The sequence below is a fragment of the Pyrus communis genome, chromosome 13 (assembly GCF_041283825.1).
Source record: "Pyrus communis isolate YQ-2024b chromosome 13, ASM4128382v1, whole genome shotgun sequence".
In the NCBI taxonomy this organism is placed as follows: Eukaryota; Viridiplantae; Streptophyta; class Magnoliopsida; order Rosales; family Rosaceae; genus Pyrus; species Pyrus communis.
This window is the reverse complement of record NC_142577.1, coordinates 27,445,768-27,467,732: the sequence shown is the minus strand read 5'-3', so window position 1 is coordinate 27,467,732 and position 21,965 is coordinate 27,445,768. Positions and strand designations below refer to the sequence as shown.

The window sequence follows — 21,965 nt, the reverse complement described above, 5'->3', positions numbered from 1 at the left end:
AATATAGTAGTGAGGCTCAGAACATTGTCAAATGGGGTTTTACACTTAAGAATCTCAATGGAAAATCTCACCTTAACTCAAAACTTCATAGTGAGGCGAATGTGAAAATAAATAGATTGAACGATGATTTATGTATAAAATTGCAAAACTGTCTAAAACCTGTGGGTGTTAATCCACTTTTTTTTTTCTTTTTTTTTTTTTTTTTTGTAAAAAATGAAAACTTTTTATTTTTTCAAAATATTTTCCCTGAGCATTAAGGAAATCTTTATAATGCATTTGGAAGTGGATTTACGATTAATTGAGCAACAAGTGTACATTTAAGCCAAAAAGTTATATAAAAAAAAAGAACAAGTGAAAAATATAGAGATGTTAACATGTATATTTGGTGCATATTTTTTAATATTTTTTGCTAAATCTGAGATGTTAAAATCACCTGTAAGTGAGGCTTAAATAAAAAATAGCAAAATTTTGTTTTGTTAATTAGTCTTTCACCCTCTTTTGATTGAAAAAAAAGTTCTATTCATATGTAATTTAGATTTAGATAGAAGATTTTTTTTAAAAAAAATTTCAAATATCTTTAGATTTAGATTTTAGATCATTAATTACAAGTGTTTAAATACGAATTATAATAGATTTTGGACGAAAAAATATATTTTGATGAACATGGGTATAATAGTTTGTTGTAGTGGTATGAGAAATAAAAGAAAGGCACCCCAAGAATTTGAATCATTTTTGTTAATTTTTCTTTTATTTATCTTACCGCTACAACAAACTATCATATTCATGTTCTTCAAAATATATTTTTTCGTGCATGGAGCCTAACTCTTTTTCTGAGCACCTAGGAATTCGCCTCGTTTTGCGTCCACTAAGCTCACCATATCTTGTGTGCCTGGTTCGCCTCGTTCTGCATGTAAGGTTTATGCATCATTTTGCATGCCAAAAGCTAGCACCTTTTTGTGTCCATGGAGCCCGTGTTGTTTTGGTGTGCACAGAGCCTGCCTTGTTTTTCGTGCACAAGGTTGGTCTTAATTTGTGTGACGTATCTCACCTCGATTTTTGTGCACGAAGCTCGACTCATTTTGCATGCTAGAAGACCGCCCCGTTTTCTTGAGCGGAATTTTGTGTGCCATGGTTCGCCTCATTTTGCATGATCTGAGTCTGCCTCGTTTTATGTGCATTGAGCCCGCCTAACACCTATGTTTTCTGACAAAAATGTGAATATTTTATTTTAGCAAAATATTTTTCCTGAGCATTAGAGTAAACTTTTTAAGGAATTTAAAAGCAGTTTTATGGTTTATTGAGTAACAAATGTATATTTAACATAATATTTAAGCCAAAAACTAAAAAAAAAAAGGTGGAAGATATGGTAATGAAGCCTCGAACATTGTCAAATAAGGTTCTACACTCAAGAATCTCAACGGAAAATCTCACCTTAATTTTCAAACTTCACAATGAGGCGAAAGTGAAAATAAATAGATTGAACAGTGATTTACGTACGAATTTGCAAAACAAACTGAAAATCGTGAGTGTTAATCCTTTTTTTTTTTTTTTTTTTTTTTTTTTTAATGTACATTTTTTTTTTCTCGAACTATTTTCTGACAGTTAAAAAATACATTTTGCCAGGCTGAATGACTTCACACATCCAACAGATTGTGACTCAGCTTGAAACCGTTCCGGTTCCACACACTACTTTCAACATTTTCTGCAAATTAATTTTCATAAAACTCTTGAAGACGAAGACGAATCGAAAAACCAGGCAGCTAGAGTTTGCTTCTTCTCTGCTTTCTCCGGCCACTCTCCGGTGAGCAAGTAAACACTCAAGCTAATCGATTTGGTTTGCTTTTCGGATTGCTCTGCTAAAATTTAGAACACAAATAGGGAGTATTTAATGTGATAATTTAGAAAGATAAGATTTTGATAGGAGTTTTCAAGTGGGTTTATGTGAATTTCAACTGTGTTTATGTGATTATTTTTACTTTCCCATTTTTTCACACCTGGAAGTTGATTTCTTGCCTTTGTTTTTGTACATATCAGTATATCAGTAGTTTATTTCTTGATTGGATGTTTATCTGCATGAATTGAAATGTAATGGGATTTACTGTGTGTATAGATGCTGATACTTCAATTCACAAGTGTGGAAGAAGAACTGAGGAAGGGTAGTATTCTGTAAAGGGTATCGAGTTTGATTTTGACACTTTACACTAGTAGTAATTTCTTTGCTGTCTTTCGAATTAAGCTTATAATTGAGGTCAATGAGAAGCTTGTAAGTTCCACCTTAAGCTATAGAAAAAAATGGTGCAAGGTCTGTCACTGAGCACTCTGACTGCGTTTTTCTATGGTGGGCTATGTGGGTCGATGCCTTCGTGGAGGAAGCAATTCAAACTAATGAGCAAAACCCCGATAAGTTCTGGTGTCGAAAGGTGTGGTATCTGGCATGTGGGCCGTCAAAGCTTATTTGTAAGAGGTAACACCGATGTGGTAAGACAAAGGAATGTGAGGGTGGAAGCTGGGTGGCTGTTTAAAGGGGGTGATCAGGGGTTGGATGCAAGCTCGGAGCGGAGCGAGAGTGCTAATGAGGATATTTTGATATTCTTTTTCCAGCTAGACCTGGCAACTCGAGTACAGGTGCGTTGGGGCTCATTTGATAGTTGAAATTTTGTATTAGGTGAAGTGGTATTGGTTTCTCTCGGTTTTGATATTCTGACTAGCATTTTCCTTTTGGGATGCATTTGCAGTATGCTTTGAACACGGAACAGTATGATGTTGCACAACAACTAAGAAACAAGCTGACTGAGGTTAGATCTCTCTTCCAGATTATAATTTTTTTTTCTTTTAATCTGACAAAAATTGAGGTCGAATTACAAAAGGCAAAGAATACGAAGGAAGACCTTTTAGGCTTCTGCAGTGGATGCGTAATTGCAAGTTTCTTAGCAATATCTTGAGAAACAGTGCAATTGTTAATGCAGGTTTGGTGTTCCTAGCTTTTCTATGAGCCACAGCGACGAAACTTTGGATTACTTTTAAAGTTTTATTAACATTACAAAAACCAAAAAGTGCGGTAACCAAGATCTATGGTAGGTTGTAGCTGATTTTTTCGTCTTTGAAAAGGACCGTTGGCATGTAATCTTTTGGTGTGCCCCATATCAATATGCATAAGCTTCCTGGTGAGTGGAGAAACAAATAATTGCGGCCTTCCTAATTAAGTGTTCTTCTTGGAAGGTTGAAGCTGAGGTTATTAAGCAGCAGGAGGCAAAAAGGGGTCGTCTCCAAAGAGTGAAGCTCAAGATAAGGCGATAAGTATCATTTGCCTACGGTATGCCCCAAACCTTGCCATATTATCTAGTTAAGGGTTTAATTCAGTAAGAAAGGTGAAATTCTGTGTTGCTCCTTTCTACTTTCTTTTGACTCTTAGATTCTTTTGGCATATGGGGTCAACTATACATTAAAGTATGCTGCTTTTCTGTCTTTTCTTACAGTGCGGACCTGCAGAATGCAATTGAGAGTGAGAATTATGCCGTGGCAGCCAAGCTATGAGATGCGATTTCTAAACTGGAGGCAGTGTCACTGGATGCATCCGCCAAAGCTTTGGCACATGAAAATGCTAATTATTCATTTCGTTTGGGACAGAGAGTGAGCCATAAAATTTTTGGTACGTTATATCCATGCCTTTTGCTGAAAATTTTCATCTTCCACTGAATGTTTGTTTTTATTTTTTTTGTAAGTTGTGGTGTCAAGTAGTCTGAACATGTATGCTTCTCGATTCTGTAGTCATGTTGGGTGCATATTTGGGTGGTTGAATTTTATAAATCTGCAACAATTTCTGTGAAATTCACTACAAAAACTTGGAAGAATCTGTTTAACCAGTACAGCCTGAAAGAATCTGTTACATAATTGATAATTCTTATGTACTTTTTCAGGCTATCGAGCCGTGGTTTGTGGAATGGATCCGGTGTGTTCTGAGTCAAGTTCATGGATGGAAACTGCACAGGTTGAAAAGCTGACACGCGGTTCTAATCAGCCATTTTATCAGGTTTGAGACCTTATCTATAGCCCTTCTGTTTGATTGCTGCTATTTCTGATTGGGCTGGTGATCAAGCATCGCGTGCAATGCAATATGATTTTGAATGATCTCTGCATTATCTTTCCTCAGATTTTGATCGATGTACATGCTGACCCCAACCTTCTGGTGGCATATGGTAATACTCGACTTTCCGGCCCAATTCCTTATCAGATTTAAGTTTTCTTTTCCCGCTTTGTTGTCCATGAAGCTGCATCTTAGGAACCCCATAAAGCTGCATTTTTAGGCACTGCAATCAGCGTCTCTTTCTGCAGTTTCTGAGGAGAATCTTTTAGCCCCTGAAGAACCAGATGTGGTGAGTAGAATTCTCCCCTTCTTTTGTTTCTTTCCATCCTCAACGTTTGGTTTCCGCTTGTTGAGTGGTGTCTGCACTTGAGCAACAGAAGAAGCTTCCCTATTAATCGGGTCTGCTGTTAACCTTGTGCAGGATCGATTTGATCAACCCTACATTTCATTTTTGTTCTACGGGATGGATGCAGCTGGCGATTTCATCCCCATCAGGCAATTGCGAGAGAAGTACAATAGGCCACGACACGAAATCCCCTATGATCCACTGGATGAGGGGCAAGGAAGTGATGTTTAGACAAATCCCGGAAACTGACCTTGTATAAGATACTGGTTTACATAGAGTCCGTCAATATATTCGTTTCTTCTGCCTTAAATGACGGCATTTTGTCTTAACTTTGAGGAAATATGCACAAATCAAGGGTTACGAACTCTTAATAAAAAATAGCATGAGGGTTAGCTTCCTTCACTGCTTTTTTCAGATGTATTCAGAGTAACGTTAACATTTACAAGTTAACTTAAACCCTTCAAAGCACGGTATTTGTATATCCACAAATATAGCCCCACCATTCACATCCCAGTTCAAATCTGTTCGCTCGACCCGCATGCCTTCTTCTGCGTTGTGCCTTCCAAGTCTTGCATCATCAATCGTCACAGATGATCTGTTTATCGAATGCTGTTAAGTCATCCAGGGTAGCCGTGCAGCATCCCATGCTGTCACTTTTCTTCATTAGTTTGTTTGAAGAAGCATGCCCGTGAACGTTCCATCAAGTAGAACAGTATTGAGGTCGCAGAAAGTGCCTCGCTCTTGGGGATTCGAAATTTTTATCCATTCATCCAGATCCTGGATGCAGTTCCTATGCAAGAACTGGTAATCAGCTCAGAGATGTGTTAAAACTTTTAAGCATCCAGAGCAGGGCACCAGTGCAATTTGAATCTTGGTATTGCTGCATCTCCTCGTCCGAAAATCGACTCTTTACATCCTAAGCAACACATGCCACCCTAACAGGTGCAATGTGATTTCTGATGCCCATCTCTACTTGGCTATATGCAAGGGACTTGCTCAATCCTCTCTGCTTCATTAGCTCTCTAACCTGATTAACTTGGCTCCATCTGCCATCTGAAGCATACAGGTTACGCATTAGCACATAGTAGCAAGCTTCATCGGGATGCAACTCTAGCATTCTTCTTATCGCCACTTGGCCAAGGTCAAACCTTGAATAGAGTCCGCATCCATGGAGAAAAGCCCCAAACAAACCAACATCTGGCTGAATCAGCATTCTCTCAATGAATTCCAAGGCCTCTTCAAGTTTGCCAGCACAAGCCAGTAGATCGACCATGCATGCATAATGCTTCATCGAGGGCTTGAAGTTATAGTCCTTGCAGAGTGAATTGAAATAGTTCCACCCTTCTGCAATCACTCCTGTATGGCTACAAGCTGATAATAAGGTCGTGAAGATTACTTCGTTGTGCTCTAGATGCTTCTTTAACATGTCACTGAAAAGTGCAAGGGAACCTGTAATGTCACCCTGAATTCCATAACTGCTAATCATTGCACTCCACTTGATGGTGTTCTTCTCTCCCATTGCATCAAAAACTAGACGAGCAGATTCAGCATCCCGCACTTGGAGTAGAAGTTTAAAAGTGCAGTGCCAACATGGATATTTGCAGTTAATAGGCCATCCTTTATCGAGTGAGCATGAAGCGATGAACCAACTGGAAGAAAACCAAGAGAAGCGCAAGCTGAGAGGACACTTGCTAATGTGAACGCATCATGTGAGAAAGATTCTGATCTCATTTGATGAAACAGTCGGAGGGCTTTGTATGAAGACCCGTTTTGGGAATACCCAGATATAATTGAATTCCAAGCAATCACATTCTAGTCGGAGATTCTTTCAAAGATATAACGAGAATCACTAATCATACGGCATTTTGCATACATCTCCACCAGAGCATTTCTCACAGTAGATTCCTTCAACCCAAGTTTTATCCCAAGACCATGGATTGACCTTCCCAAATTCAAATTACCCGACTGTGCACAAGACGAAAGCACACTTGCAGTTGTTTTGGAATTGGGCAAGAGACCAACCCATTTCCTATCCATAAACAACTCCAAGGCCTAGTCGGGATACCCACATTGAGTGTACCCTACAATCATTGCTGTCCACGAAACAAGATCGATCCCACAAAACTCATCGAATATGGAACGAGCATCTCCAATGTCCCCGCACTTGACATACAAGTCCAGAAGAGATGTCACCAGAAAAGACTCAAGTCCAATACCATTCTTAATCAAATGTCCATGATCCACTTTCCCTGATGTAAAGATCTTAACTTTGTACACGCCGTAAGTATGCTTCCTAACGCGAACTGATTTCCTTCGACCAAACCCTCTCTCATCCTATTAAACAAGACCAACCCATCTTCTGGACAATCATTTTGCACATACCCAACTATCATTGAAGTCCAACAAACCACATTTCTATCAACAATCCCATCAAAAACAGCCCAAACTCAATCCGTCCACACTTCGCACACGCATCCACCAAACCCGTCAACACGAAACTATCAGGACTCGCCACCTTAACAATCCGGCAGTGCACCTTCCTCCCTTCATCTAAATCTCGCAACTCACTACAGGCCTTTAACACAATCGAGAAAACAATGTTATCATGCTCTCTTGCGCACATTCTCACACGATTATAAAACCCTATAACCTCTTCATACAAATTGTGCATAAAGTACCACCTCAGCATCACTTTCCACGAATAAAAATATCTGGGCTTGGCATACTTGATGTACCCAAATGACCCATATACACTTGATCAATTTTGTCCGACACAGGAGATTGTCGGCGAGGCCGTGGAGGACGAGCAAGCTGTGGACTTTCTTCAGGGAATCGATGTTCCTGCACAAAACGAGAAGCTTAAAACATGGGTTCGAAAACACCGCGTGCGTCGACGCAATGGTTTGCGAAAAGTCGGGAGGCTCCGACGGTGGTGATTGGTAGATGGCATGCATCTGAGTCCGCCATTGAAGTAAGGGCGTTTTCTGTATTTGCAGATGTAAGGTGGAGATGAATTTCTTCATCGTCGTCCTCATCAAATTTCCTTTTGTTTTAGTATTCTCGGAAAATTGTTCAGTGTTTGAAAAGCCGTTGATTCATGGCGGCTGATGCGTTAAACCACCCATACGGTTTGTTTTGGCGCGCCCTGATCTTTTTTTTTGCGTTACATTATGGGCCTTGAGAAATTGGTCGGCCCAAAATTTCTGGGCTGGTTCTGAAGCTCAAGGTCCATTCCATTTCATCAATAATCATGTTGTGATTAACATATTCTTTTTATAAAATCTTAACTAACAATTAGTTGGGATTATGAAATAGTAACGCGATTAGTTTGGATTGTGTCATTTTTTGGGGTTAGACCGTCTCCAATGAAGCTGTCAAATTTTATTTTCATAGCTGATGAAACAAAATAACATTTTGTAAACTCTCCTATTCTAGCATCGATGTCAAATTAAAATGTTTTTTGATTTTTATAAAATCAAGTAGGTTAAAATTTAATAATAAAATAGTCAATAAGCGAAGAAAAATAAAGAAATATGTGGGCCGAACATTAAAATAAAACAATTAAAAACTTGACGTTGCCTTCAAATTTGACAGCAAAGTGTAAAATGTCAATTGATGTAGGATTTTGGCATCTCCTTTGAAGCTAGAAAAACCACCTTTTTACTTATCAAAACAATCCGCGTTGAATTTTTGAGATCTCCGTCGAAAATTGATTTTATATGTCATTCATCTAAATAGTTGCTTTTTCAATTTAATTAATACTAATAAGATTTACCAACAAACAAAATAAGATTTAAGAAAGGGAAAGTTAATCATTTCTGAATAAAATAATTGGAAACATATTCAAACATATCTGCTGCCTGAAAATGATTTCCCAACATCCTCGTTTCATAATCACAGACAGGTAATCAGTAATTTAAGACAAAAAATATATATTAAAAGAAATTAACAAAACCCAGTTGAATGAGACCATGGTATCTTGAAGAGACCAATGATTATCCAATTTTTTTCTTAAACAAACCTGTTGGTAGTCAAATTTAATCATAAAACGTTTTACTTTTTGGGTGGGTTTACGAAAATGTTAAATTTTGAAATTCAATGAAAATAACGGAGGAGTTGAAACTTTAGAATATATTCTTGTACGCCAATAAAAAGTGTTATCCAGAACAATTTTATAGAAAGAACACAACGATAAAAAATAATAAAATGACCGCGATCGGAAGAATTTGAGTCTAAAATATATTTAAATATTGTGGACAAGATTACGACCAGACTAAGCGTTGGTTGGTTAGCAATCACGATTCTCACATAATGACCGTTTTATTTTCAATTGTTTATTAGGTCGTATAAAAGGATAATAAAATAATATAAACATGTACCATGCTGAGTATATAAACAATTCAAATTGTCAATTGTTGAATGGTTGAATTCTTGAAGCGTGATTTTGAGTTGGGGGGGGGGGGGTGGGTTTCTTTAGCATTATTATTACTAGAAAATTTAAAATTTGAAATTTATATCTATTTATTTCATAAATTACAAAATTTAAATTCATTGAATAATAATAAATAATATAGTGAGCATCGTTTGAGAGTGATGAACAAAAATATTCTCAAATAAAAAGAGAAGGGAGTGAGGGAAGGAATGTGATTGGTGGGGAGTTGGAAAGAATATCTATATTTTAATATCCTTGTTTAAGATGTAAATATTTCTATTTTAACTTAATAAAATTTATAGAGAAAAAACCAAAATAACAAGGGTGTAGATAGTGAAAGAAAATAATATTACTTAATATTACAATTTTATTTTTTTTCACTTTCTAAATAATAAGTCTCAGAAGGATGACAAGTTTGACATCAACTTATTTTATTATCATAATGGTGAAAAATGTATTGTGACTTTGTATAACGACGCAAGTTGAAATCCAGTCTTATAAGCTGAATCACGAGGGTGGGCATGATGGAGGGAGGGTGGTGGGATTTTGTTTGGTTGACACGCAAGATCTTGACTAGGATGATTGGGACAAAGAGAGTGTAGAGATTGAGGTAGTAGTCACTGTACCAGCGAATCAAATCCACTCTCAGTCTCAGATGCCGACAGACGACAGTCCCATTCAATGATTCAATCATTCATCCCATGTTGCACCTCACTCTCTCTCTCTCATTGCTGCAGCGCGTCGTACAGCCCGAAAGATCTTCTCCCTTCCTCACACGCTCGCTCTCTGTCAGTCCATGAAACATGTCCTCCCCACGCGCCTCATTTCGCGTGCTTCTTTTTCTTACGTTTTCTTTGGTTGAGAACTTCTCGTACAAACAATAATAATTTCTTTTTAGGACATCAATTCATTGCCCACAAAAAAAAAAAAAAAAAAAAAATATATCATTACATTTTTATTTTTTATTAGGCTTTTAATCAAAATAATTTTTGAAATTTACATAACTTCTCACAGTAGTTCCTGAAATTTTTCTCAATTTATCCACCATCAATCATTTTGATCATTTGCTAAAAATCTCCATTAAATAAGATAAAATGACAAACATACCATGAACTTTTGTCAAATCATTTTGGTCATTTGCTAAAAATCTCCATTAAATAAGATAAAATGACAAAAATACCATGAACTTTTGTCAAATCATTTTGACCGTTGTTTACTAAATTGAGAGTATTTTTGTTATTTTGATCTTTATTTAATAAAAATTCACGGAATGACCAAATGGTTGATGGTAGACTAACTCAGGGACCACTTCTATTGATTTCAAATCTCAATGACCTTAGTATTACGGTCTGGTGGTATTCTTCTTCATTTGAAAGTGAGAGGTTTAGGTTCGAATCTTGCGGATGACAAATTCAATACTAAATTAGGTTGCCTATTTTGTGGCTTAGCGAACTCTCTCTCCCTCTAGTGTAAAAATATTGATATACTTATAAAAAAAAATTATGCAAATTTTAAAAACCATTTTGACTAAAAAGTCTTTTAATTATTAACAAGCGTGAAATTTTCTTTTTATTGTGAATAAGTATATTACAAAGTAAGTCTACATAAATAAAAAATAAAAATATTGTCAAATTAAATGATATTTCAAATTTTCATATAATTAATAAGAGTCAGTAGTCCACACGTTTGCGCAAAAGTATTCGTAACGTAGTTCTTATATTTTCGTCAATATGGCATAAAAACATATTTTGTACAAGTAATTATTTGATCAATGAGGTTGTATGAGTTATTTCTGGTTATATCAAGTGACGTAACTGAAAAAAAAAATTACCAGGTTTGTTATTATTATTTTTGTTTTGTGAAATGTTAAGGAGACTCTCTTAAAAGTAGAATTGTGTATGGACTCTCTGCCTTCACATATTTTTAGCATATTATTTTATAATGTTAGCATGAAAATTGAAGTTAATCTGATATGTGACAGAGAGTCCATAGATAGTCTCATTTTAAGAGTCTTTTTAGCATTTATTGTTTCTATAAGAAAAAAGTTAATTATACAAATATTCTTTGAGGAATGCTAAGATGACTTCTTTCAAAAGTAAACTCTCGTTACTCATTACATTCTAGTGGTATTCCTCTTCATTTGTAATTGAGAGGTCTTAGGTTCGATTCTCGTCAAAGACAAATTTAAATCACATTATTATGGTTAGTCCATTATGAAGCTGGGCCCACTCTCCCACCTCTTACGATAGATAATATTGTTGCTCAAAAAAAAAAAAATTAGAACTCTCTACAGACTTTCTGTCACCTTACAATTAACGTCAATTTTTAAATTAACATTATAAACAATCGTGTAAAAACATAAAGTGTCAAACAGTCGTAAAGAGTTCAATTTTAAGAAGGCATCCTCAGCATTTCTCATGTTCTCTTGGTATCTTAATAATGAAACAAACTTTTCAAGTGCTTTATTACTGAAAAAAGGAAGAAGATACAGAGACGAGGTGGTTAGATAAAGTCATAGGTTGGCTAAGATTGCATCGAACACGCCAAATGCCAATTCTTGTTGGCTTTCTTTTGTCCTTTTTTTATTTTTCATGCTTTTCGGTCCAGAATATTTATTTCTTTGATAATTTCACCTTTGTCAATGCTTTTGCAAGTTAAACGAAGCTTATTGGTGGGGCATGTTTGGCCAAAAGCCTTCCCAAATTTCTGTAAAAAGTTAGACAATGAACTAAAACCGCTTTCCTCATTCGCAAACAAACAAGGCACCTCATGTGGTTACCTGTAACCCACCTCTTGTTTTACACGCTTATGTGGCAACAACATAACAAAATGGATCAAAATATCAAATCTTCGCTTCATTTCTACTACGGTTTCATGATATTCTTCTTCACTTGTTGAGACAAGTTTTATATTCGATTTTTAATGTTGAGTTTGATACAAAGTTATTATTAGCCTATCATGTGACTTAACGGTAAGAATGAATCCCACATGGTATCTTTTATTACAGTTGAGTGTTTTTTTTTTTCTCTTTTTTCTTTTCCCCTTTTGTATTGGTGGATATAGTGTTTGTACTAGTAATTAGCTACTATTGTAGACCGAGGTGTAGCCAAGTTGGCTAAAATATGTGCTCCCGCCTCTGCACCCAAGTTCGGATTTCCTTTCTGCGAACTTTGAAGTTCGGATCGGATTAAAGAAGAGTACTGGTTTGAATAAACAAAAATCAGAAGCAGGATATTTACATCCGAGATAAATGATAAAATCACATCTCAATTCCCCAAAGAGAAGCACAAAAAGAACACTGGTATCTATCCGGGAGTAAAATTTATGCAACATTATTTATGAAAAATACAAAGATGGTAGCACCCAAAGACAGAAAAATCAAACCAACCCAGACTTTGGGCTAAGAAATGTACAGAGGGCAGTCAATCCCCATGACAACCTCAAGCCCCTGCAGCCACAGAAACAACCACCCTAATTTTTCTCTATAGAAACTCAATAAGTTAAAATCCTCGTCCCATTGTTTAGGTTAAAGGAACGGATGACGCGAGATTATTACCTGCCGCGCATCTCTGTCTACGGGGCCTTCTGGTCGTTTTACCCCAACCGGTTAGGCTTCTATCTTCCAGTCCCATTTCGGTATTATTAAGCTGCTGTACCAGCGGAGCGCAAGCTGGGATAGTTTCCACAGGGGGAGAGGGATTCACCACTGCTCGTCGCCTGCCCCTACCACCACCGTTTCTTGTTGAGTTTCTCCTGGTTAGTCCTGACTGCCATGAATGGCCTGTTGCCCGCATTAACCCTCCAAATGTCTGGAGATCTTCAGTCACTTCGTGCCTTGACAAGGAAGCAAGACCAGGAAGGATATCCCTTTGGAAGTCCCTCCGCTGCCTCCCTCTCCTTGACTGGCCTTTTCTGGGTGGATTTGGTAGTAATGTGTTTCCTGTTTCTTCCAGCTTCAAGTTTTCTGGAACCAGAGGCTTAGGCATGTAATCTTCTTCCTTGGTCTCTCTCAGTTTCAAAGTCACAAATTCAAAGTAATCAAACGCGTCTGATAAAGATTCATCATTATCATCGCCATCTTTGCCTCTCACAACAATGTCAAACTTGCTCTCAAGATCATTCCCACAAGTAGAAGCTATCTCCACAAACCACAGAAGGGGGTCAGTTGAAGAAGCTACGGGTGGACTGCAAGAGGATTCATCAGTATGATTGTGGGGACCAGTTGATGAGATGGCAACTATTGCCTCCGCTGCTACTCTCACAAGTTCCTCCTGAGGAGGTTCAGCTGGGTGTTGTAGCGATGATAAAGGCATTGCTTTCTGCTTTTCAGCAGATGCTTCCACAAGAACGACACTATCATCAGCCTCGGGAACAGTGGGGGCTTCCAAATCTATTCCTACTGTGATCTTCACACTGGTGCTTGGAGCAGGAGATTTCAAAGATTCTTCATCATCACTGACATACGAGTTCAAATCGATGACATGTCTGAAACTTGCAACCTTCATATCTATTCTCTCTTCCACAACTACAATTTCTGATACATTCAGTGTGGCCAAGTCAGGAGCTGAAGGATCACAAGGCAAGTTGATATCCAGTCCTCTGTTTCTCTTATTATTTTCCACAGACGGGGAGGTAAGAGAATAGGACTCGTTCTTAGCATTATGAGGCCTTTCAAAAATAGGAAATCCAAGAAGTTTTCTCTTGCACAGGCTGTCACCAAGTTCGGTCCTTCTGGCCTCAACATCATTCTCGCAAGGAACTGATTCTATGTCCTGAGCAAAAACTTGATTTAAATCGTCCACACCAGTCTTTGAAACTCTGCCTGCATTGGCAAACTCATTCTTAGAAGAAGGCTTGGCTCTTAGCCACGGCAAAGCTGCAAGATGGTCCTCATGCTTTTGTTCTACCCCTACGATCTTAAGACCTTGCTGGGGTATTTCCTCATCGGATGAGCTATTTGAAAGCACTACATTTAAGTTTACTTCCTTTGCAAACTTCACATCCTTGCAAGTTGAACCCTTGTAGTGCGCTGCTGAACCCTGACTCCTCAAGTGCTCAGAGCCTCCATTGTGATCGTTACTGCTGCTCTGATAGTCGTAGCTAAGAGACGGGAAGCGAACTAGTTCCTTAGATCCTGAAGATGAACCATGGTGAAACCCATTTTGGTATGGTACTTCACTTCCAGAACCATGGTTAGAACTAGAATTGCTGTTGAGATACCACCTATCTCCCAAAATCCCATTGCTCTGAACTGATGACTGTGAACTCTTGCTCAAGGTAGCAGATGAGGGAAAACACGGGTGAGTTTGAACTGATAACGGCTTTTGGCTTACGCCACTGCCTGGCTTTTCCAACGATGGAACCGAGCGAGTCCACGGCCTGGCCACATCTGAGGAAGGAAGAACGGGATGATATGGACTGGGCATATGAGAAGCCACAAAATTGTTCAGATGCTTATTATTGGAAATTTCATGATTTCTTTCCGAATCCTCCACAACACAAACTGTCCTCTCTCTCCACAAGTCCACCTTGCTTTTATCAGTCAGATGGAAAGCAGTTTCGTGAACATTGTTAATAGAACCTTGCATTGGCTGGGACGATATCAGCAACCTTTCCGTTTGGAGACATTGGGAAACAGTTTTAAGGTTGCTTTTACTTTGCCCTGTAATACAATACATGAGAGCTGGAATTAACTTTTATAATGGAAATGATCTATAACAAGAAATGCAGCATTCTCAAAGCATAGCCGAATGGCAACATAGCCCATAACAGGTGCCTAAAGATTCACCAACTACGTGCATCGTAAATTAAGAAAGAATGAGGTGATCCTGCAGCTCTGAACACTAATGTAAGTTGTTCAGGTTAATCCCTTATTTCATCTTTTATATTTCTTTGTTGTTTTCTAATACACTCCTATTTATAATTTTGATTTCTTTATCAATTTCTTTGAAACAATCTAGAATATACTATAATCGCACATATGAATACTAAAGCAAAAGGAAATGCAGAAGTCATAAAGGACCAACTTAAAGTTTCACCAAACTTCATGTATACCTGCTTCAAGGACATGGGAAAACCACCCTTTTCCACTTCCGTTCTCCAAATGTATGTTGTTCTGGATAACCTTATCACTTACAACATGAGAGTTGTTGAATGATATTTCCTTTGGCAAACCTAAAAGCTGCGACCTCGACTTAGCAGCCTGATAGGGGCCCTGAATCTTTCCTTGATAAGAGTCATGGCCCAGAGGATAAGCGTATTCTGAAGCATTTGTTTCTTCAACTTGAATAGGCTCATTCAAGTCAGCCAAACCATTTGTGCTCCTCAAACATGTATCAGATCTTGAAACATGTCCTTTGCAATCTGTCTTCACACCTTCACCAAAAAAGAGCTTTGCACCACCCTCGAGTTCAGTTTTACAATTTTTATTCGGCTGACAACTAGGTGTGCCAGAAACTTTCTCATCAGTGAACTGCTCCCCTTCGTCAGAATCAATGTACACATCAGCTGGAAGTTGAAGATCAAACATCTTTTTCCTCACTTTTGTGGGTCTCGACTCCATCACCTCAACATCTTTCGAACTAATCCCATTTTGGTATGGAAATAAACCAATTTTTTGGTTGTTTCCTTTAACAGCACTAGATGGAGAATGGGTACCTTCAACACCTGGAACCAATGGTCCAGCATTAACAGAGTTTACCAAAGGAAAGCTGGAATCATGCCATTTCCGAGCATCTTCAGATGTAATTTGAGATGCTAAGGGACTTGATGACAATGATGTTTCCATGGGTATCTGGTTTCTATTAAGTTCTTTCATTTTTATTTCATCCATCAAGTCCCTTTGAATTCTGTACAGCCGGTGAAGTTCAATCACCTAGAAGACATGAAAATCCATAAATGTTCAAGTTCCTACTATATAGAGTAGAATAACAAATTAGCAAACAGCATTTGGATTCAATCAGTCAATATACCAACTTAAGGTCCTACAAATATAGAATTCAATTAATTTACAAAGATATCCAATTGACAGAATCACAAAGAATTGGTAAAGGTTTGAGAAATATTGTATGATAAGAAAGTAAGTACCTGATTCTTAAATGTGGCCTCGTGCTCAAGCATGGTCTGCTTGACTACATCCTTATCATACCCTGGAAAAGCATCACTTGTGGCCCTCGGCAAGAAACCGTTGCAATACTGCCTGTTTGACAAGGTTTTATCTCCATAATATAAGGGCCAGCTACAATTGTTTGGATCCTCGTTAAGATCTCTCACTGAGTAATACCCGGGCATGTAGCTTTTGCACTCCATTTTTGTCCCCATTCCTGGAAAAGGAAAACAGTAAAGCAATACTTCAGTGACAAAATTAAGGCATACCAAACAGGGAAACTGATGGACTATACAAGGAAAATGATATCAAGTACACGTCAAGGAATCCTATTTGGCAGAACTACTCATCCTGGCTCTTAATATGACCGGAGAGGGAAATGAGTTTCGTTTATATACAAGAAACAACAATCTTCCGTGCAGTGTAACACAGTAGCCTGAATAAGAAAGATGCTTAGATTTAACTCATAAGAACTATTAAATCATCCACATTCCCACCCTGAAATAAGGTGGGACGAACGGAATGACAACAGTGCTAACCACTCGAGTTGGTACATACTAGAACACAAAGGTGAGGAAATTCTAATGCAAAAATCAGCGCAAGGGCCAACAAAGCAACGTGGTTTGCTTTCACTATGGCTAAACTGAGAACCTAATGTTTCTTGAAACAAATTACATGAATTCCATCTTCAATGAGAACTGTCAGAGTAATGCAAGCGATTGCTACACAAAAAGGCCTCCAGACAGTCTTGAGTCCTGTACAATATGAAAACTTGGCAGTGCCTCAAATATGAAATCACTAGTTAAAGCTACTATCTAAAGTCTATTTTATGAATCATGTCACCCAAAATAGAAAATTTTGCATGCTTGAGAGCCCCAACTATGAATATTACTGCGCTTCAGCTGAAAATTTAACAAACGCTTTTGTCCCCTTGTAGACTTTGAATGCTATCTAGAACAAAAATCCAACATACTGCTGCTTTTCGACCAAAAAAACACAATGCTGCTAAAAGAGCAGGGATCCACATCTGTCATTTACAAGGGAAATCAGCGACAACTGAAGGAACTGCGCCAAAGCAGCACAATAATAGCACGTGCACAAAGACCTCAAGTACCATTTTATACAGGTTAACCAGAAATATAAACCAATCCATTCAATTTACAAAAGACACACAAGTGAACACTTAATATGATTTCAAATCAGTGATGTCATCTATAACGAACTAGAACCCATTGCGTTTAATGGGTATCGATCCAACCAAAACGGAATCAACCCACAGTAGAAACCTCAATGAATCAACAACAATAGAAACTAAATTTACCATTCCCTTCAATCTCAAGCCTAATGGATGCGAGCTTCAAGAAAACAAAAGAGGTATCTTTAACTGATGCAATTCGAAGCAGACACAAAAAGGCCAAAAAGCTGAAAGAAAATAAGCAATAACTAGAGACAAGCTATCACAGTATCACCAAACCAGAGTGAAATTTGAGGGGAAAAGCCCAACATACTGGAACTTTTAGAAATCATATGTTCGAGAATTGAACTCTGCAATAAAAGTTAATTAAACAGATCTGGAAAAATTGCAGACTACAGAAACCCAGAAATTACAGTAACCAAGTCTAAAATTACCCACACACATACACACAAAAAATCTAATTTTCCAACAAACCAATCAACAAAGAAAAGAACCTGAAAACTTGCAATGAGGAAACAAATGCACAAACCCATAAACCCAAACATTCAACCCATAAATCCCAACAATTTACCAAAACTTGATACTGAATTTGAATTTACTCAATTCATCAAATCACCCAAAAAAACTATCTGAATTCAGAAAATTCAATTTACCCAGAAAGCAGATAAGAATTTTACCTCAGACCCACATCCTATTTTGTTCACCTCTCCTCCTCAAAGCATCATCCCCAACAGATTGAATCATTCAGAAGAAGCTTTTCACGCGGTGGAAAATTCACACTAAAAAAAAAATAGCAAAGCAGCTGAAAACCAAAATTGTATATCTGAAATTATACAAAAGAACAACAAAGTGGGTGCTTTTGCAAACACCATTCAGGAAGCCTAGATCGTCATCAGGTTGAAGAAAAGGAGGAGATTTCGATCTGATGGGCCACACACACTCTCTCTCTATCCCCCTCTCTCTCTAACAAAAAAAGAAAGCACAGAACTTTAGAGAGAGAAAGAGTTTTTTTTTTCTTAGAGAGAGAGATCCCAGATAAGAAATCTTCACACAAACAAAAGACCTTCTAAGAACAGTGACATGGAATTTGTCAACATCCGGTCTCTTTTTATTCTCTGCTTTTTCTTCACTTCTCTCTCTCTCTCTCTCTCTATTTTTTTTTTCTCCATCAATATTTTTACCAATAATTTATATATATATAGGTTTTCCAGGAAATGAAAAGAAATGGGCATTTCTAGATTCTCTCCACCTTCCTTGCTTTTGGTACAGATATTAAAAAATATTATGAAACAAGTCTTGGTAGACTACATAGCAGATTAAATACATATAATATATACACACACACATATAATATATATTATATGTAGTAACATATGCAACGCCTGCATTACTGCAACAGCAGGAGGCACACCAAAGCTTTCTGAGCCCAGGTTTGTTACAAAAACACTGATTAATTAACACATAAAGCACTCGGATTTTCCCATTTTAAGCAGTGATTAATCGGTTAATCCCAGCAGACAAAATGTGGGTCCCACTGGTACTGTGGCAAGGATGAGGTTTCCTGAGGCTTTATGACAGCAAACAAATGCCCTTCCGGATGCATTTTATTTACGAAAATGGGATTTTTTATGCTTCTGCTGTTTGGCATTGATTGGCCGGTACTCTGTTTTTTCTTGTAACAGCGAGTTTATTTGGTTAAAAAAGCAGATAGTATAGCCTCTACCACGTGGCTGTTTTGGAGCAAATCTTAGATTGCACGATGAGTGTGCCAGGTCAATTAGGAATGTTAATCACTTTATTAATTACAAGCTAATTAATCATGATTTTCTTCGTTTTACCAAACTAATCATTATAGAAGGTGAATTTATGGAGAGATTTCACTTATCATATACTTCATGAAAATAATTACTCGGGCGACGTTAATCTGCTGTTGGGTATACTAGATTTTTATGCAAATAAATTTGCTTCAAATGATATTCGGGAAACAAAAAGTTTGTAAATGCATCCAATTATTTGATTAGTACATCTCTATTTGAAAATTAATAAAAATTTTGGTCCGTTACTATCTTTATGGGACAATTACTCTCTGTCTAAAAATAAACGGTGAAATTCTTGAAATTCTAATTTACGATTTGAAAAAACTAATGCTTATTCGAAATAGGGTTATGCTTGGGAGACTACCAGTTTAAATCATATTTTGTAAACCATATCACGTGGTTGTCGATAATTATATTATTATTTAAGTGTTGATTAACATGTTGAGTATGGACTAATCACGCCATCTGTAAATACTTTAATAACAGTGTGCTCTCTTGTATTTTATTCTCATCTGACCTTGCTCAGGTCTATACACTGTTAGGGTTGGTAGGGCATCTCTACTAAGGTTCTCTCGAGTTAGGAATCATTGGCCTTGAGCTGGGTAAGCTACCTATGTGTAACAATTTTTTTAAAATTTTCACTCCAAGTGCGCAAAAATTGACACAAAATGTTGAATAATGTAAACAATCTCGCACCAAAAAGTTGATAAAATAAAACACAACACTTAACAAATAGTTATGCTACTGATTGCACCGATATTATTTTTGGACAAAACTCTACATATGCGTAATCTTAATACAAAATAAGATAAAACGGAAAATAAAATTGCGATTAATAGTGTGTTGAAATATATTTAGAAATGTCCATCAAACAAAACCAGCAAAGTCGCGACCCCAAAATACAATCCCAAAAATGGCATCAGTGGATGGTCTGGGCAAAGCAAACAATGCATACCTGTTTTGGACATAAACTAAACATGGTGCCTGGCTCAAGTAACACAGATATGGAGGTTGAGTTGTTCAAAACCCTAGGGCAAATCCGACCTACAAAACAAAACCAAGTTGCAACAACCTAAAGTTCACGGGGAAGGAATCGTACTCGAGACTTAGGTTTTTCAGAGCGAGTACATTTGTTCTAGTTAACGTGGCGCTATAACGTTTGCTGCATTTTGGTCATGTTAGAAAAATTAATTAAAAATTAGAATGAAGATTATGAATATTTTTCTTAAATATAATTTAGATGATATTTAATCATAAATTGGTTGTGTATCTCCACCGAATGTCTCAAACTTCAAGACACTTGAATCAACCACTTCTAATTCTCTTTACCAGACATGAAAACCTTTTCTTGTACATACTCATTGAGTCAAAGTTCTTTTTTCATCCTCTTTTTCAATCGTATAAACCTATTTAAAAAATGCATATATATATATATGTATGTATGTATCTGTCTCTCTCTCATGACTCTCTAGTGGTTTTGACAAATCTACCCAGAAAAATTCAAGCAATTTATTTTCAATATACAATTAAAGAATTAATTACAATACTTATATAATACAATTACTACTTGAAGATCAAATTAATTCATGTGAATATATGTATTTAATACAATCACCATCTAAAAGCATTGTAGTCAAATCCTATCGTTAAACTCATATAAGTTGAACAAATGACAATTTTTATAGTTAAAAGATTAAAAAAATAAGCATAAGACATTAGCAAAAAATGAGTTTTTCCTAGATGCGATTGAGTTGAATTCTTCTCCATACATGTAGATTAAAGTAGATTATCAATTATAAAAAAAAAAAATTAAGAAATATAATTAACCTTCTAAACAAGTAAAGTAATCATTGCATTTTTTTTCTTTTTTCTTTTTTTTCCTCTTTTTCATTTGATATGTTAGATTTTTTACTCATACATGCGAGAAACGTCAGCAACAAACACATAGCGCATGCTAAGAGGTTAGCATTTAACTTAAGTAACTAGAGACAAACTCTCTAATCCATCCAACCTACAATGCCCACATACAATTGAGCACAACGAATAACTGGTTGTTAATTATTTAATCAGCCTAGATATTTTTCCGATGGTCCTTTAATTCCCCCATTAGTCACTTTCATGGAAAATGTGTGAGGCTTTCCAACCAGAGGAAGATTTGGCAAACTAGATGTTAAGGGCCCCGCAAGGGTTTATGGTGCATGGGGTCCCACAAAATTTGATTGACTCAGGCTTTAAATATAAAAGGTTGATTTTTGGTCAATTAACGCTAATTTTATTTCCATTTTGTGGGTAATTTGGTGAGAGGCTCTGGTGGAAAAAAAACTTATTGAAATCAGATAACAACTCTCTATGTGTTTTTCCGGCTTCCATAATAGTGAATTTTCGTGGCAAAACAACCCGCTTGTCTTCTTTCAAAAAAAATTCAGATAAAGACAAATTTTTTTTTTTTCCGGGTAAATTGATGGAACCCTAGTTTGTTACAGGAACAATGAGTTCTTGAGATCTACTCCTCTGTACAATTTTCAGAAACAGTTGCAAAAGCCAACTCAGTGTTTCAATTTATTCCCTTGAATAGCAACCCCACCCCCCTTCAATTGGTTTCAACTACAAGAGTTAATAAAACAGCATGGACTTGGTACAAATGATTTCGGTGACAGAACTACGGGTTTTTTATGTCTTGGCTTTCACATGATCTTTTTTTCACATATTTTTAGTTTTGCGTTTGGATTTGTTACGAAGGTTAATGAAAATATTGGTAATTAGAGAAGGTCTTACTTATCTGCCTTTAAGACCGAGGCATTGCAAATTGTTTGTTTTCAAGTCTAAGTCATGTATCCTTATCTCGGTTTAGGTTGGCACAACACTTCACTTTTGATATGTTCGGGATCATAGGGTTACTTATGAACTTAAAGACTTGACTTTACTAAACTGGCACGCCTATTTGTTGGCTCCTACCACTCCTCCTTCTTTGGTGGCATATTTGCTC

The 21,965-nt window shown here is 36.9% G+C and overlaps 1 protein-coding gene and 2 pseudogenes across 2 annotated transcripts; 1 reads left to right on the top strand and 2 right to left on the bottom strand.

Moving 5' to 3' along the window:
• The first annotated feature begins 1,636 nt into the window (after positions 1–1,636).
• Positions 1,637–4,844, top strand: LOC137736610 (clp protease adapter protein ClpF, chloroplastic-like; annotated as a pseudogene). Its single transcript, XR_015954900.1, has 9 exons — positions 1,637–1,801; positions 2,111–2,625; positions 2,736–2,795; positions 3,220–3,313; positions 3,477–3,649; positions 3,918–4,030; positions 4,151–4,196; positions 4,333–4,373; positions 4,506–4,844. The product of XR_015954900.1 is annotated as a clp protease adapter protein ClpF, chloroplastic-like (transcript).
• A 368-nt stretch (positions 4,845–5,212) lies between these two features.
• LOC137736601 (pentatricopeptide repeat-containing protein At2g03380, mitochondrial pseudogene) lies at positions 5,213–7,535 on the bottom strand (annotated as a pseudogene).
• A 4,574-nt stretch (positions 7,536–12,109) lies between these two features.
• Positions 12,110–18,486, bottom strand: LOC137737577 (uncharacterized). The gene is made up of 4 exons (XM_068477107.2): positions 17,840–18,486; positions 15,949–16,184; positions 14,917–15,736; positions 12,110–14,524 (listed from the first exon to the last, which is right to left on the bottom strand). Exons 2-4 carry the CDS (start codon positions 16,180–16,182, stop codon positions 12,384–12,386), a joined length of 3,195 nt encoding a protein of 1,064 aa, XP_068333208.2. The 5' UTR covers positions 16,183–16,184; positions 17,840–18,486; the 3' UTR covers positions 12,110–12,383.
• Positions 18,487–21,965: the final 3,479 nt, after the last annotated feature.

What these genes read in the sequence shown, in the direction of transcription:
- LOC137737577 (XM_068477107.2), bottom strand. Translation starts at nt 16,182, where the DNA reads ATGGGGACAAAAATGGAGTGCAAAAGCTACATGCCCGGGTATTACTCA. An exon ending in AGGCCACATTTAAGAATCAG is followed by an intron (nt 15,737 to 15,948) that starts GTACTTACTTTC and finishes CATGTCTTCTAG; the next exon opens with GTGATTGAACTTCACCGGCT. An exon ending in TTCCCATGTCCTTGAAGCAG is followed by an intron (nt 14,525 to 14,916) that starts GTATACATGAAG and finishes ATTGTATTACAG; the next exon opens with GGCAAAGTAAAAGCAACCTT.